Genomic DNA, 13631 nt, shown 5'->3' on the forward strand with positions numbered 1-13631 from the left:
TACTTACACATCAGATGAGGACACTGCTGGTCTTTTTGGGGCAGGTTTTGCCGAGGCGCCATCTTTGCTAGACTCTGAAAAGGGGGGAGAAATCCATTCAAGAGAAACCGTACTTAAAGACACAACCCAATCAAGTACAACCATAATTATGATTGACAAGACGCTGCTCTATTTTGTTGAACAGCAGAATTTCTAAAAAATTCATTCTGCCCACCTTGCAGCCATCGGACTTGTGTGGCAGGGCCATAGCCCTTCTCGTTGCGCGCGGCAATGCGGAATATGATGGCGGGCTTGGTGGTGTAGTCTATGTGGGCGTTCGAAAGGCTGGTGGACTGCACCAGACAGGAGGGGTTGGGCCCACAGTACACCCGCATGAAGGCCAGCTGGGCTGGGGTGGAGGTCTTGGGCTCGGCTGTCTGGGTGCTTTGGATGGCCAGGTACACAGAATACTCAATGATCTTCCCTGATGTCACCGAAGGAGGCTCCCAGGTGAGGTGGGCACCATCTGGGCTCTGAGGGGGAAAAGATGAAACTGTTGTTTTAATGCAAAACCAGCAAAAATACCATCAACATTCCATCAAACCTAGAAAAAGTTGACAACTTGTGATTTGTCAAGGGTGTTCTAATACAGTAATTGTTTCATGACTAATTTGCATAGTTTTACCTTGCTGATTTTGATGGCACAAGGTGCTCCGGGGAAGCCTGGTAGACAGGTCTTGAAAGCAGAGATCTCTGAGATGGAACCACGACCACAAGCATTGATGCCAGCAACACGGAACTTGTAAGCTGTGCCAGGCTGCAGCTCCATTTTCTTCATCTGGTTATAGTCTGGAATGGCGCCCGAGTCATCCTACAACACACACATCGTTGGTGCTGCAGCAAACTCACTGATCTCTAAGCCATAAAGGCATGAATCCATCCATAAAAAAAAAAAAAAAAAAAAACTTTCTCTCCCCATTTTCGTGATATCCAATTACGATCTTGTCTCGTCGCTGCAATTCCCCAACAGGCTAGGGAGAAGTGACGGTCGAGTCATGCTTCCTCCGAAACATGACCCGCCTAACCTGGCTTCTTAACAACCGGCCATTTAAACCGGAAGCCAGCTGCACCAATGTGTCGGAGGAAACACTGTTCAACTGACGACCGGAGTCAGCCTGCAGGCGCCCGGCCCGCCACAAGGAGTCACAAGAGAGCGACGAACCAAGTAAAGCCCCCCTGGCCAAACCCTTCCCTAACCTGGACGACGCTGGGCCAATTGTACACCGCCCTATGGGACTCCCGGTCATGGTCGGTTGTTACACAGCCTGAGATCGAACCAGTGTCTGTAGTGATGCCTCAGGTACAGCGATACAGTGCCTTAGACCACTGTGACACTCGGGAGATGAATCCATCTTTGAGGCTTACCTCTACTTGAGAATCATCCCCTGGGATGAAGAAGTGTGTGACCACCATGTTTGTCACCTTAACAATTCCAACATCGAACCACTGGTTCTCTTTTTTTACAAGTGTCTTGATATTGGCTGGTTGAGGGTTTAGCTTCTGTATGACAGAGACAAAAAGGGAGTTAGAACATGCTATGCCATTCAACGTTCCTCTCAAATTCTGATCATCAAACTGGCAGGATAAAAACAGGTCCAATATTGGTACTCACCCTGCCCTCGATGCCATTGGCAACCTCTGCTAGAGAAGCTGCAGGTTGCAGGTTGGCTGGACTGGAAACAGCAAATGTGCTTGAGGGGGCCAGAGCTGCAGAGTCAATACGACACAAGAGAGAGGTCAAGTTAGGACCTGGAAAAACACTAGCAGTAAGAAACAAATATATATATATAGAAAGACTTACTCTCCGTGGAGGTGCGCGGCAGCAGTGACGCCACAGCGCTGGAAACGGCTGCAGCCATCTCGTTGTGTCCGTTGCTCTCAGACGTGGGGTCATTCAGGCTGTCTGCGGGGGCCAGGCCCTCAGTGGGCAGGGCTTGGGCGTTTCCTTGCTGCTGGGCCTGAGCCTGGGCCTGAGCCTCCTGGAGCTGCTGCTGCTGCTGGACCAGGGCCGCCAGCTCTTGCTGGGTCAGAACGATGGGGATTGTGGTGGTCTGCTGTCCGTCCGAGCCAGAATCACCCTCGTCTATGCATGCAGAGAACGTACATTTTGATTGTGAGACTACGGCAGTTGGGGCGGCAGGTAGCCTAGCGGTTCAAGACCATTGGGCCAGCAACCGAATGCTGGTTTGAATCCCTGAGCTGACTAGGTGGAAAATCTGCCGATGTGCCCTTGAGCAAGGCACTAAACCCTAATTGCTTTGGTAAGTCGCTCTGGATAAGAGTGTCTGCTAAATTACCAAAATGTAAAATGGGGAGCGGTTGTCTTCACACACATTTAAAGTCTTGAAATTCATCTCTATAATTTACCAACAATCTGAGGGCCATACTTACTCATGGCAGCCTGCTGTGCTGCCTGGAGAACTGCCTGGATGGCCCGGGCCTGGGCCTCCTCAGTGGCTGCAGCCTGTGCTGCTGCAGTCGCAGCCAGCTCCTCTGCCGACAGACCTGTTCCTATCTGTCCCTCTGACATCAGCTCTGGGGGCAGCCCAGTCTCCATAGCGGTGTCTCCCCCCTCTGTGGCCGCATCAGTCTGCATGGGCTCTTCTGTGGAAACTGCTGCACCCTCAGTGATCAAAGAAATGGACTGGAGATACAAGGGTAGAAGTTAGCAAGAGTGCAAATTCTTAAAATGGCCAAGATGACTGAATTGTCCATATAATGCATTTATTTTGGGCATTAGTTGCTGATAATTTGCCTAACCATGCCAGTGTGTGATTTATAACTAAACCCGTAGCATGACAATTCTGAAATTGCTAGTGCATCAGTAGTCTAGACTGGCAAAGTATTATTAGTGGTTCTTTTACAGGTACTGAGGGCCCTGGGGCTGGTGTGGACTGGGTCACAGTAGTGATAGCTCTGCTCTGGGTGGTGGCTGGGGTTGTTCCTGATGCAGTAGTGGAGGGAGTCTCTGTACTGCTGGTGCCACCGTCTGCTCCATCTGCTGTAGGACACGCATTAACACAGTCCATGAAATAACCCTAAAACATGACCCTGTTTAACACAGTCCATGAAATAACCCTAAAACATGACCCTGTTTAACACAATCCATGAAATAACCCTAAAACATGATCCTGTTTAACACAGTCCATGAAATAACCCTAAAACATGATCCTGTTTTTTAAAATAAAAACACTGAAAACAACAAGTATGTATTCTAGCGTTATACCTGTGGCAGTAGTTGCCGTGTTGGTGGTGCCAGTCTCTTGGGTTTCACAGGGGGGGTTTGAACACACCCCCTGCACCGTCACTGTTCCTGTCTGGTTCCCAGCCATGTTGGAACTGGCCTGGGATGGGGTGTTGGTGGTCCCCGTATCGTGGGTCTCGCAGGGTGGGTTTGAGCACACTTTCTGCACAGTGCTAGTCTGCCCGTTACCCATGCCGGACGAGGACTGAGTGGCAGTGTTGGTTGTGCCCGTTTCATGTGTCTCGCAGGGTGGGTTAGAGCAAACTGTAAGGCCCACGGCTGTCTGATTGGGACTCTGCACAGTGCCGGTCTGGGCTGAGCCCATGTTAGAGCGTGCTGTGGCGGGGGTGAAGGTGGTGCCGGTACACAGGTTCTCTGGTCCCTGGTTGCCTGTGGCGGTTCCGGGGTAAGCAGAGGTGGTTGTCTGAGGGGTAGAGGAGTACAGAGATGGGGGGTGAGATGAGCTACTCTGGACAGTATCCATTTTGTTAGTTCCCATGATGGAGTGGGCGGTGGTCGAGGTGTTAGTGGTGCCCGTCTCATGGGTCTCTGACGGAGGGCTTGTACACACCCTCATTGCCCCTCCCATGTTGGTGGAAGAGGTCGTTGCGGTGTTGGTGGTTCCAGTCTCGTGGGTCTCACAGGGAGGGTTGGAGCACACTGACATGTTAGCAGACGCAGTGGTGGCTATGTTGGTGGTTCCTGTCTTGTGGGTCTCACAGGGTGGGTTGGAGCAGACCATGGTGACAGTACCAGGGGCCTCCCCGGCCTCAGTGGAGGGCTGCTCAGAGGTGGGGGAGGCCAAGAAGGACACGGGCAGGTCCTGCACTGGCTGAGCTTCAACCCCGCTGGGGGTGGTGATTAGAGTCACCTGGGTTGGCTGGTTCACCGACTGCAATGAGAGAATATCAGCTATTGACTGAGAAAACCCATTAAAAAAGTGCTTCACATAGGGCAGCATGACATTTCATGTTCCAATTCTCAAAAACATAAATTGGAGCTACATCTACATTTCTGTATAAAGAATAGCCCCTAGCTGTCTTACCATGGTGGAGGTGGACAGGGTAGTGACTGTGGTCAGACTGGCCTGGGCCGCTGACACAGTGATGGCCGTGGGGTTAATGACTTGGCTGGGCAGGGTGGCGATGGTGCCCAGGGTGGTGATGGGAGCTGCCAGAGAGGCATTGGCACTGGCTACACTGCCCCCTGCCAGGCTGGAGCAGACAGTGCCTGTGACTGTCCCCAGGGTGGTGATACCTTGGGTAACAAATAAATCACAAACTCAAAGGGCAGACAGCTGGATGGAACGTGGCCTGAATTTCTTTTACTGCATACTTATTAATTGAACAGACCATTTGCCATCTTCAATCAAGGAGTAATTATGAAATGTCATCCATACCAGTTGTTCCCTTGACGACCAGTGTAGTTACATTGGGCTTGACAGAAGTCATCGTAACCGGGGTGACGAGTCGGACTCCACCCATGGGTACAGTGCGCAGAATGGTGCCAGGTTGGCCCGGAGCGCCCTTCAAAACCACCTTAAAACCACAAAGGGGGAGGTATAATTGAGACGCTAGGGGGCACTATAAAACTCCTCTACTGGGGCAAGACATTTGATAGAGCCAAATGTATTAGTAGCATCAATCAGAGCAGATCCTAATTTAGTCCCCAGAACTACTCAAGCATTTCAACTGCTCCAAAGGCCTTGCTGTACGAGATGTATCGTATGAGACTAAATATAAATGCCATGTGATATTTAAAATGGAAAGTGCCCAAATGTAAAAACTGTGAAACATCTTCAACACCTATAAATATTGTACAATTCATATAAATAATATGCATCTGCTACAAGAGGTTGTAAGGGAAATTCCTGTGAGGTACCTGTGTCAGCCCCTGTTGGCCAGTTGCAGTGCCAAGCTTAGGCATGGTAGTGATGATTTTGCCTGGAGTGCCAGTGGTCATCATCTTGGTGGTGAGAATGGTGTAGGGCATCTTCCCTGTGCTGCTGGTCACTGTTATCAAAACAAAGAAGAATAATACCTGTCAGCATATGCTCCCGTTGTATTGTCCCTGAAACATGTAGCCATTGGGTTCTGACCTGTGGCTCCAGGCTGGTTCATAATAGCAGACATAGGGATGGTCTTGATGATGGTGGTGCCCTGTTTGGTTGTGGTGGGCGACATGCCGCTGATGTTCAGGATGGTGGATTTGTTCCCTGTGCCCCCTGCCTGCGACGTGGTGATGATGGTGGTGGGCTTGCCATCTGCTGAAGTCACCAGCTTCAGTATGGTGCCGGCAGGGAGAGAACCCTTAGTCTATGGGAGACAAAGTGGATTATGAACATGATCAACAGAAAGCCGGCTGAGCCTGTCCATTACGGATTAGTTAGCTCCTTTTCCTGCACTCATGAAGAAAGCTGACCTGTATGAGCTGTGATAGAGGGTTAGTGGAAGCCTGGCCTGTAACAGCTGATGTCTGCACTGGCTTGGTTTGTACCACAGATATCATCTTGCCAAGGCTGGAAATCTGCTGACATAGGAGAGAGACTCAAGTTTATGAGTCACCAGAAAACATCACAGTACTTAGCGTCAGGAGATCAGTGTCTCATGTGAACAACTGAACAGTGAGTGTGGATAGCTACATTACTCCATGCTAACTGACCCAGACAGTTATGCAGATCTATGAACTCTAGCTGTTCCTTCTCTGAGTTTTCCACAGCCACATCTTCTATAATGGGTTCATGCCTAGGCCATATAAGAGTCATATGAACACAGGTGGAAGACCAAAAAAAGAAATCAAAGTGTGCCAAACTATTTCTCAGTTCATGGCATGCATATAAAATCCTTAAGTGGGATCGTGTATAAGGAGAGCCATTTCTCACACAGCCTTCTCCCTGTACTCCCTTCCTGTTCCTGTCAAGTTCTCTCACCAGAGTGCCGCTGCCTCCCATAGTAAGGGGGCTCTTGACCAGGGTGATTGTCTTGGTTACTCCTCCCACCATGGTGGTAACCACCTGGTGTTGCTGGGCTACGGTGACCGTGCCTGACTTGCGCACAGTGATGATGGGTCGGTTGAGCGAGTTGGGTGACGATACAGTCGCTGTGCCCACCTGAGCTGCAGCAGTCTTCAGCATGCGAGTGGCTGGGTTACTGACCTGGAAGCAGAAAATACAAAATGTTAAGGTGTCAATTCTAAATTGGGCCTTGACAGAGACTGCCTGACAAACCCATACATTCTGCCAGCGAGTTTCATTTTCACAGACCGATATTTTATGAGTCTTACCATGAGAGGAGATGACATCTTGACTGTGGTGGAGCCAGGGGAGACAGCCATGGTTTTGACAAGGGTGGCACCTGCTGGAATGTTGAGCACAGTGCCTGAAGAGGGCGGGATCTTTTGTGTGGCTGCTGCAGCTGCAGCCAAAGCTGCCATGCCACTCATCTGAGGGCTATTGCCGATTGGCTTAAAGGAAAACAAATAGTCTTGAGTGAGACAATACTCTCTTGGCATTACTCGACAACTTTTTATCCTTGAATAACCAAACCAATTCACAACTGTAAATACCGTTCCTTGGGCAATCTGGGCAGGAACCATCATCTGAACCACTGGAGGAAGTGATGTTACAGTGACAGGGGATTTCACAGCCTGGTTGGCTCGCACAGTGACAAGGGAGGTACCCGTGCCAGACTGAGGGGCTGCAACCTTCAAGATTGCTGTCAAATCAACAGAATAAATGTTCAGTTTAGAGCCCCCAAGGCCTTCTTTTTACATACCATTTTGGGCTATGATTATTGAAATACAAATGGGCTGTAGAAGAGAACAATGCAAATTATTTGTGACAATAGTCCACAAATTGGTACGAACAACCTCCATAGAACAAGTAGGACATGCATGGTTTTAACTGGCCGACGAGCTGTGGAGGCAGTCTGCGGGCTTCTGGGGATGTTGGGAAGGATAGTAGGGGAGGAAACTTGGGGCACCATAGTGATACCTGTGTGTGGTTGGTTCTGAGCAGAGGGAGCAGCTGGGCTTTTGGGCAAGTTCCCTGGTAGAGAAGAGGTGGCGGTGAGGGCCGGGGAGGTGGCAGCAGCGGCAGCTGGGATATCGTACTTCTGTAGCTGCAGCAGGTAGGTGTCTGCGGTGGACACAGCGCCCCAGCTCACCTCCAGGGAGTTGGTGTTGGCACGGACAAGCTGCACTCTCGAGGGAGCGTGTGGCCTCTCTGTAACCAAAAGACAAAATGGTCACATTTCTTATAAACAATCAACAGAAGCAGAGTAAGCATTACCAATAGCACAGTTGAGCAAATAATGTGGGTTTGCTTTATCAGAGTAAATTACCTAAATAAAGGTGACTCACCTGTCTCAAGGTACCAGAGGTCTTTACAGCAGACTTGGTTGTTCCATGCTTTACGGTAACCGTCACGGCCACTCCAGACATACAACCTAGAGTTGATGGACACAGAACAATGTCCTGCCCGGGCCCTTGGGATATTGTCCTCCAAGGTATCCATCAACACTGATTCCCAGGCCATGGAGTCTGGGGTAAAAAGGATCATGAGGGTTCAATCTTATTTTCTGACAGTAATATCATTTGACCACCAGGCGACACTGCCATTTATCAATGGAAAGGGGGATACCTAGAAATGTCACAGTGAATGTTTTCACTCAGAATGAGCTTGTTGAAGTAGGTCAGTTCATAATGCACAAATCTAGATAAACATTACTCGACAGTATGTAAGGTTAAATGCAAGTACTAGCACCAATAACTGAAAATGGGGAAGACAAACCAAGATTTAGGCAGGCCAAAGTGTTTGTGCACTTCCATTCTTTCTCATGTGTTGCCACCTTCACGTCATCCATAACCAGGGGAACCCATCCCCCAAAAACAAACATCCTACAATGAGAGGCAGACAAAGAAATCAGAAGCAAGCAGTAACCAAATAGGTTACTGCTGAGAGATTTAACCGATTGTTATCCCAGACACTGAATTGATCATTTCAAAAGGTATTCTGGGAGAACTCACTTGTTTGTGATGGTGATGGCAGAGTGGAGACTCCTGGGCAGAGGTGCTGTGCCATTCACCGATGGCTTGGTCCAGGTCAGGGTGTCTGCAGACAGAGCAAGATCATTTAGAAAATACATGGTCTCTTACTCTAATGAATCAGTCATGTCAAAGGGTTCACTGTTAATAATTTGGTAATACTGTTAACTCAGGAGCCTACCAATGTCAAGAGTCCATAGATCTCCCAGACGACAGCCACTCATCCCTCCATAGATGATCAGGTGAGATTTCTTGCTCTCCTTTTCTGTGTACACTACAGCAGTGTGGCTCTCGCGAGGAGGTGGCAAAACGCCATAAGTAATTGGTATATCCCAGCCTACAACACTGGAGCCAGCACGAAGCTCCAGGGTGTACAGATCATTCAGGTATCTAGTGATGAGAGATTTCAGTCAAAATGTCTTTCCAATTGCTGAAATACACTACAGGTCAAAAGTAATAGAACACCTACTGATTCAAGGGTTTTTCTTTATTTTTAATATTTTCTACATATCAAAACTATGAAATAACACATGGAATCATGTAATAACCAAAAAAGGGTTAAACAAATCAAAATATATTTTATATTTGAGATTCTTCAAATAGTCACCCTTTGCCTTGACAGCTTTGCACACGCTTGGCAGTCTCTTAAACAGCTTCATGAGGTAGTCACCTGGAATGCATTACAATTAACAGGTGTGCCTTCTTAAAAGTGAATTTGTGGAATGTCTTTCCTCCTTAATGCATTTGAGACAGTTGTGTTGTGACAAGGTAGGGGGGTATACAGAAGAAAGCCCTATTTGGTAAAAGACCAAGTCCATATTATGGCAAGAACTGCTCAAATAAGTAAAGAGAAGCGATAGTTCATCATTACTTGAAGACATGAAGGTCAGCCAATCAGGAACATTTTGGGAAAAAAATAAGTTTGAAAGTTTCTTCAAGTGCAGTCGCAAAAACCATCAAGCGCTATGATGAAACTGGCTCTTATGAGGATAGCCACAGGAATGGAAGACCCAGAGTTACCTCTGATGCAGAAGATAAGTTCATTAGAGTTACCCGCCTCAGAAATTGCAGCCCAAATAAATGCTTCACAGAGTGCAAGTAACAGACACATCTCAACATCAACTGTTTAGAGGAGACTGTATGAATCAGGCCTTCATGGTCAAATTGCTGCAAAGAAACCACTACTAATGGACACCAACAAGAAGAGACTTGCTTGGGCCAAGAAACACGAGCAATGGACGTTAGACCGGTGGAAATTTGTCTTTTGGTCTGGAGTCCAAATTTGAGATACTTGGTTCCAAGAGCCATGTCTTTGTTAGACGTGGTGTGGGTGAACGGATGATCTCTGCATGTGTAATTTCCACCGTAAAGGATGGAGGTGGTGGTGTTATGGTGTAGGGGTGCTTGCTGGTGACACTGTGATTTATTTAGAATTCAAGGAACACTTAACCAGCATGTCTACCACAGCATTCTGCAGCGATACGTCATCCCATCTGGTTTGGGCTTAGTGGGACGATCATTTTCCCCCCTACATGTCAATGACCCAACGCACCTCTAGGCTGTGTAAGGGCTATTTGACCAAGAAGGAGAGTGATGGAGTGCCGCATCAGGTGACCTGGCCGCCACAATCACCCGACATCAAACAAATTGAGATGGTTTGGGATGAGTTGGACCGCAGAGTGAAGGAAAAGCAGCCAACAAGTGCTCAGAATATGTGGGAACTCCTTCAAGACTTTTGGGAAAGCATTCCAGGTGAAGCTGGTTGAGAGAATGCCAAGAGTGTGCAAAGCTGCCATCAAAGCAAAATATGGCTATTTGAAGAAACTCAAATATATTTTGATTTGTTGAACACTTTTTTGGTTACTACATGATTCCATGTGTTATTTCGTAATTTTGATATCTTCACTATTATTCTACAATGTAGAAAAGTAAAAATAAAGAAACTCTTGAATGAGTAGGTTTTCTAAAACGTTTGACTGGTAGTGTAGGTGCCGGTGCTCATTTTGGGTGCTGGTAATGTTTATATTTAGGTGCAGGAGCTCCACAATACTTTCTAGATAATATTCTATAAGAGGAACAGGCGCTCAAGCAGTATAATATTTGAGGAGCCGGTACTCAGCTCGAGTGAGCTCCTGCCCAAGTCAAGCAGTGCTTACTACAAACCATTCCATAGCATTTACATTTTAGTAATTTAGCAGAGTCTCTAATCATGTGGCTTACAGGAGCAATTGGGGTTAAGTGCCTTGCTCAAGTGCACAGCAGCAAATATTTAACCTAGTCGGTTCAGGGATTCAAACCTTTTAACTGCTAGGCTACCTCCCGCCCCATCGGTTTTTCCTGTCACATTTCACGTCTCCTTCTTACGGCAACTGTACCTAGGGATGTTGTTTTTGGGGTCCTCGCTGTCATTAGCCAGCCCTCCAAACAGGAAGCACTTGTTGCCCACCAGAGAGAAACTGTGGCCAAGTCGAGCACAGGGAGGTGGGCCATTTTTGGGAGTCTTAGCTTTTAACTTTTTCCATTCCCATCTGCTGGCCTGAGCAAGAAAAAGCATACAAGAAAAATTGCAAAAGACAATAGCATGCTGTAATCCAGTAAACATAATCATCTATTCATAAGTACTTAAATACAGCCATTTTAGCTCTGGTTTTATTGCTACCAATGTTTAGAGCGAGAGTGTGCTGTAAGCATTCTATTACCTGTAGCTCATAGAGATCGTTGCTGTATTTTCCATATTCCACCATTCCACCAAACACCAGAAGCCGGGTGCCATCACAAACAAAACCGTATGCAGCACATCCAGGGGGAATATCACCACGAACCGCAGGGATAAACCATTGGTTTGTCGCTAGATTAAATAAGTAGATGTTAGTCTGTGTGTGACAGTGTTGGGTGGTCAAGTGCTACGTTGGCCTATGATGTGAGGTGTGAAGCGAACGCTCTTTGAATAAATATTTACTTGAGCACGATCCAAGCATCTCTGACAAATGCAGCCTGCATCTTCAGGCCAGGTCTGTCACCTGAGAAGTGCATGTTGTATATTCTATACATTGTACTTATATCTGAAATAACCCAAAGATGAAAAACAACAACTGAAATGTCAATTGTAATATAATTTCTCCCTCATAAAAACTAAACAAACATAGACAATAAGAAGAATGTATAGCTGTCCAAATTGACTACATGAGTCACACTATCATAAAACATGGGAATTGCTGCAATCCACTGTCTTTCTTGTGAACAAAATGTTCAAATAGACCTAACTAACTTTCCTACTCAGGAAAATATCAGTAGTCATGTGAACAGAAATTGCGTGCATCCATTACAACATGCACATGTGATACAGAATAATTTAGTGTTCAAAACAGTACTCCTGTCGTCCATTTTATTTCAGCGCGCCATTTTTATTTGTACGCTTTCAGTTCTGTACCACCAGACGGCGACAGTTTCTCAGGTAATATGTCAGGCTACATTTCCCGCTAAATTATCTTACCTGTGTTGTAGACATGCAATTCATCCACAATTCCTTCATTTCCTCCTCCAAAAACCACCATCAATTCCTTTATAGCAACGGCTCTGTGACCATGTCTTGGACGAGGCACAGGCCCAGACCATCCTAGAACCCGCTTCCATCGTGGCTGCAGAGTTGAGCCAGTGGTCCCAGACACCATTGAACCAGGAAATGTCATGTCCTCTTCAGATGAAAAAAAAAATAATACAGCTAAAAGAGCATTCCAAAACAATATTGACAAGTTCTGATCAGGTCTATTGTTGATACTTGCGAAGTGAAGCCAATACACATTTTGCAAAGTAAAGACTGCACATGCAATCGATTGCTGGGACCAAAACCGATGCATGTGAAAAATAATATTGTAATTGTAAACTCCAGGGAAGCAGCCATTTTACTAACGCTTCACAAAAAGGGGAAAGCCGGCTATTATTACCACAATACACATAATACTAACTAAAGATAATTATAAATATGTATTCGACACCACAACTCAACGTATAACAAAGGTGTATTGTATTTCCTTCTAAATGTCATGTTTTTTGCCGTAGCATTTTGCAGTTAAAACTCTGAACTAATCAGTGCCACTCATGGGAGCCGCCATCTTGTAACAACCAAACAAACCTCCGCCAGTCTGAAAAATGGCGGAAGAGAATACAAATGAAAAAGACAAATAATACCGGTGTTAGATGAAACCTTAATTTAGCTACTGCTTCATCAAGAACGTACACCAGCCATGTCCCACTACAGTCATATTGGTAAATCTGTGGATGAAGTGTACCACAATTAAATACTCGTAAAGCATTTGTAATTAGACCCGTTTACTGTGGATTACTATTTTCATGCTTCTCTGGGAGTCGCCATATTGTCACACATTCATTCAATCTGTTGCCGCTTCTGCTTCACATTAACATTATATACCCCTTTAAATAGGAATCGAATCACTTGAAATGTGGAATTTTCACAACACATCAATTACAAAACCGCGCGTCCACTATAGAGTAATGGCTAACTAGCTAAGTTAACGTAGCCAGCTGGCTAACAATGCGAGGAAATGGTACTAGTACAGCGTCATGCACCGATTACATGCAATTCAGTTAGATAAATATACATGTATTATATAGCCAGCATAATGCAATTCAACATATCTTATTCAAATAAGCCGAATTGTATTCAATATCATACAAAGTATTGTTATTTATCACGCCGTGTCTGAAATCGGCCTACATTTAAGCTCCCTCAAGAAAAATGGCCGAGCAGTCTGCCACAACAAAACCCCTAGTCACAAAACCTGACGTCCATAATACGAATTACTTACTTCGTTCGACGCACTATTTCCAATGAGATGATTTGAGGGTCTACTCTTGAATCACTAGTCCAAGTTCATTCGATTTGTGATTAAGTATTCCCTCTCATGCCTGCCTGGAAGCTGCCATCTTCTTGACAACCAAAAGGGGAGGAAAATACAGCGATTTGGCGTCACCCAAAACAAACATGGCGACTGGTATAGAACCAGTACCAATTAATGCATATTAGAGTAAACTAACCGTGCACTTTTAATTCAAAACAACCTACACCATTTCGGTTGAGATATTTGAAATGGGCATGGACATTTAGACATGGAAATATTTTCTTTAGCTCGTTGGAAGTTATCATACTTGCACAGGCTACATTGTCCCTTACTAAAGATGGCGACCTACACAACAAACTCATTGCAGATTTCTATCAGTTTAGTACACGATTAAAGAAATATAAGATATGTGCTATTGGTGTTCCCTAAATTACGTGTAACAAAAC

The 13631-nt window shown here is 46.0% G+C and overlaps 1 protein-coding gene across 13 annotated transcripts in view; it reads right to left on the reverse strand.

Moving 5' to 3' along the window:
• LOC129851097 (host cell factor 1-like) overlaps nucleotides 1-13303 on the reverse strand; it is a 14978-nt gene extending 1675 nt beyond the window's left edge. For 2 of the 13 annotated variants that reach the window (XM_055917336.1, XM_055917340.1), the window contains exons 1-26: nucleotides 11820-13303; nucleotides 11026-11174; nucleotides 10702-10862; nucleotides 8508-8716; nucleotides 8309-8393; nucleotides 8073-8179; nucleotides 7643-7822; nucleotides 7275-7505; nucleotides 6848-6996; nucleotides 6566-6745; nucleotides 6213-6437; nucleotides 5705-5812; nucleotides 5382-5598; nucleotides 5165-5295; nucleotides 4683-4821; nucleotides 4329-4540; nucleotides 3855-4175; nucleotides 3266-3707; nucleotides 2904-3040; nucleotides 2431-2683; nucleotides 1841-2122; nucleotides 1652-1746; nucleotides 1405-1539; nucleotides 665-850; nucleotides 215-512; nucleotides 8-74 (exon numbers count right to left, since the gene is read on the reverse strand). In XM_055917336.1, the coding sequence (XP_055773311.1) occupies nucleotides 8-74; nucleotides 215-512; nucleotides 665-850; nucleotides 1405-1539; nucleotides 1652-1746; nucleotides 1841-2122; nucleotides 2431-2683; nucleotides 2904-3040; nucleotides 3266-3707; nucleotides 3855-4175; nucleotides 4329-4540; nucleotides 4683-4821; nucleotides 5165-5295; nucleotides 5382-5598; nucleotides 5705-5812; nucleotides 6213-6437; nucleotides 6566-6745; nucleotides 6848-6996; nucleotides 7275-7505; nucleotides 7643-7822; nucleotides 8073-8179; nucleotides 8309-8393; nucleotides 8508-8716; nucleotides 10702-10862; nucleotides 11026-11174; nucleotides 11820-12183 (5063 nt within the window). In that variant the 5' untranslated portion in view covers nucleotides 12184-13303. Of the gene's footprint in view, nucleotides 1-7; nucleotides 75-214; nucleotides 513-664; nucleotides 851-1404; nucleotides 1540-1651; nucleotides 1747-1840; nucleotides 2123-2430; nucleotides 2684-2903; nucleotides 3041-3265; nucleotides 4176-4328; nucleotides 4541-4682; nucleotides 4822-5164; nucleotides 5296-5381; nucleotides 5599-5704; nucleotides 5813-6212; nucleotides 6438-6565; nucleotides 6746-6847; nucleotides 6997-7274; nucleotides 7506-7642; nucleotides 7823-8072; nucleotides 8180-8308; nucleotides 8394-8507; nucleotides 8717-10701; nucleotides 10863-11025; nucleotides 11175-11285; nucleotides 11389-11819 lie in introns of all 13 variants that reach the window. The other 11 variants (XM_055917332.1, XM_055917343.1, XM_055917330.1 and 8 more) reach the window with 9 other exon arrangements.
• Nucleotides 13304-13631: the final 328 nt, after the last annotated feature.

This window comes from Salvelinus fontinalis, chromosome 3 (genome assembly GCF_029448725.1).
Source record: "Salvelinus fontinalis isolate EN_2023a chromosome 3, ASM2944872v1, whole genome shotgun sequence".
Classification (NCBI taxonomy): domain Eukaryota; kingdom Metazoa; phylum Chordata; class Actinopteri; order Salmoniformes; family Salmonidae; genus Salvelinus; species Salvelinus fontinalis.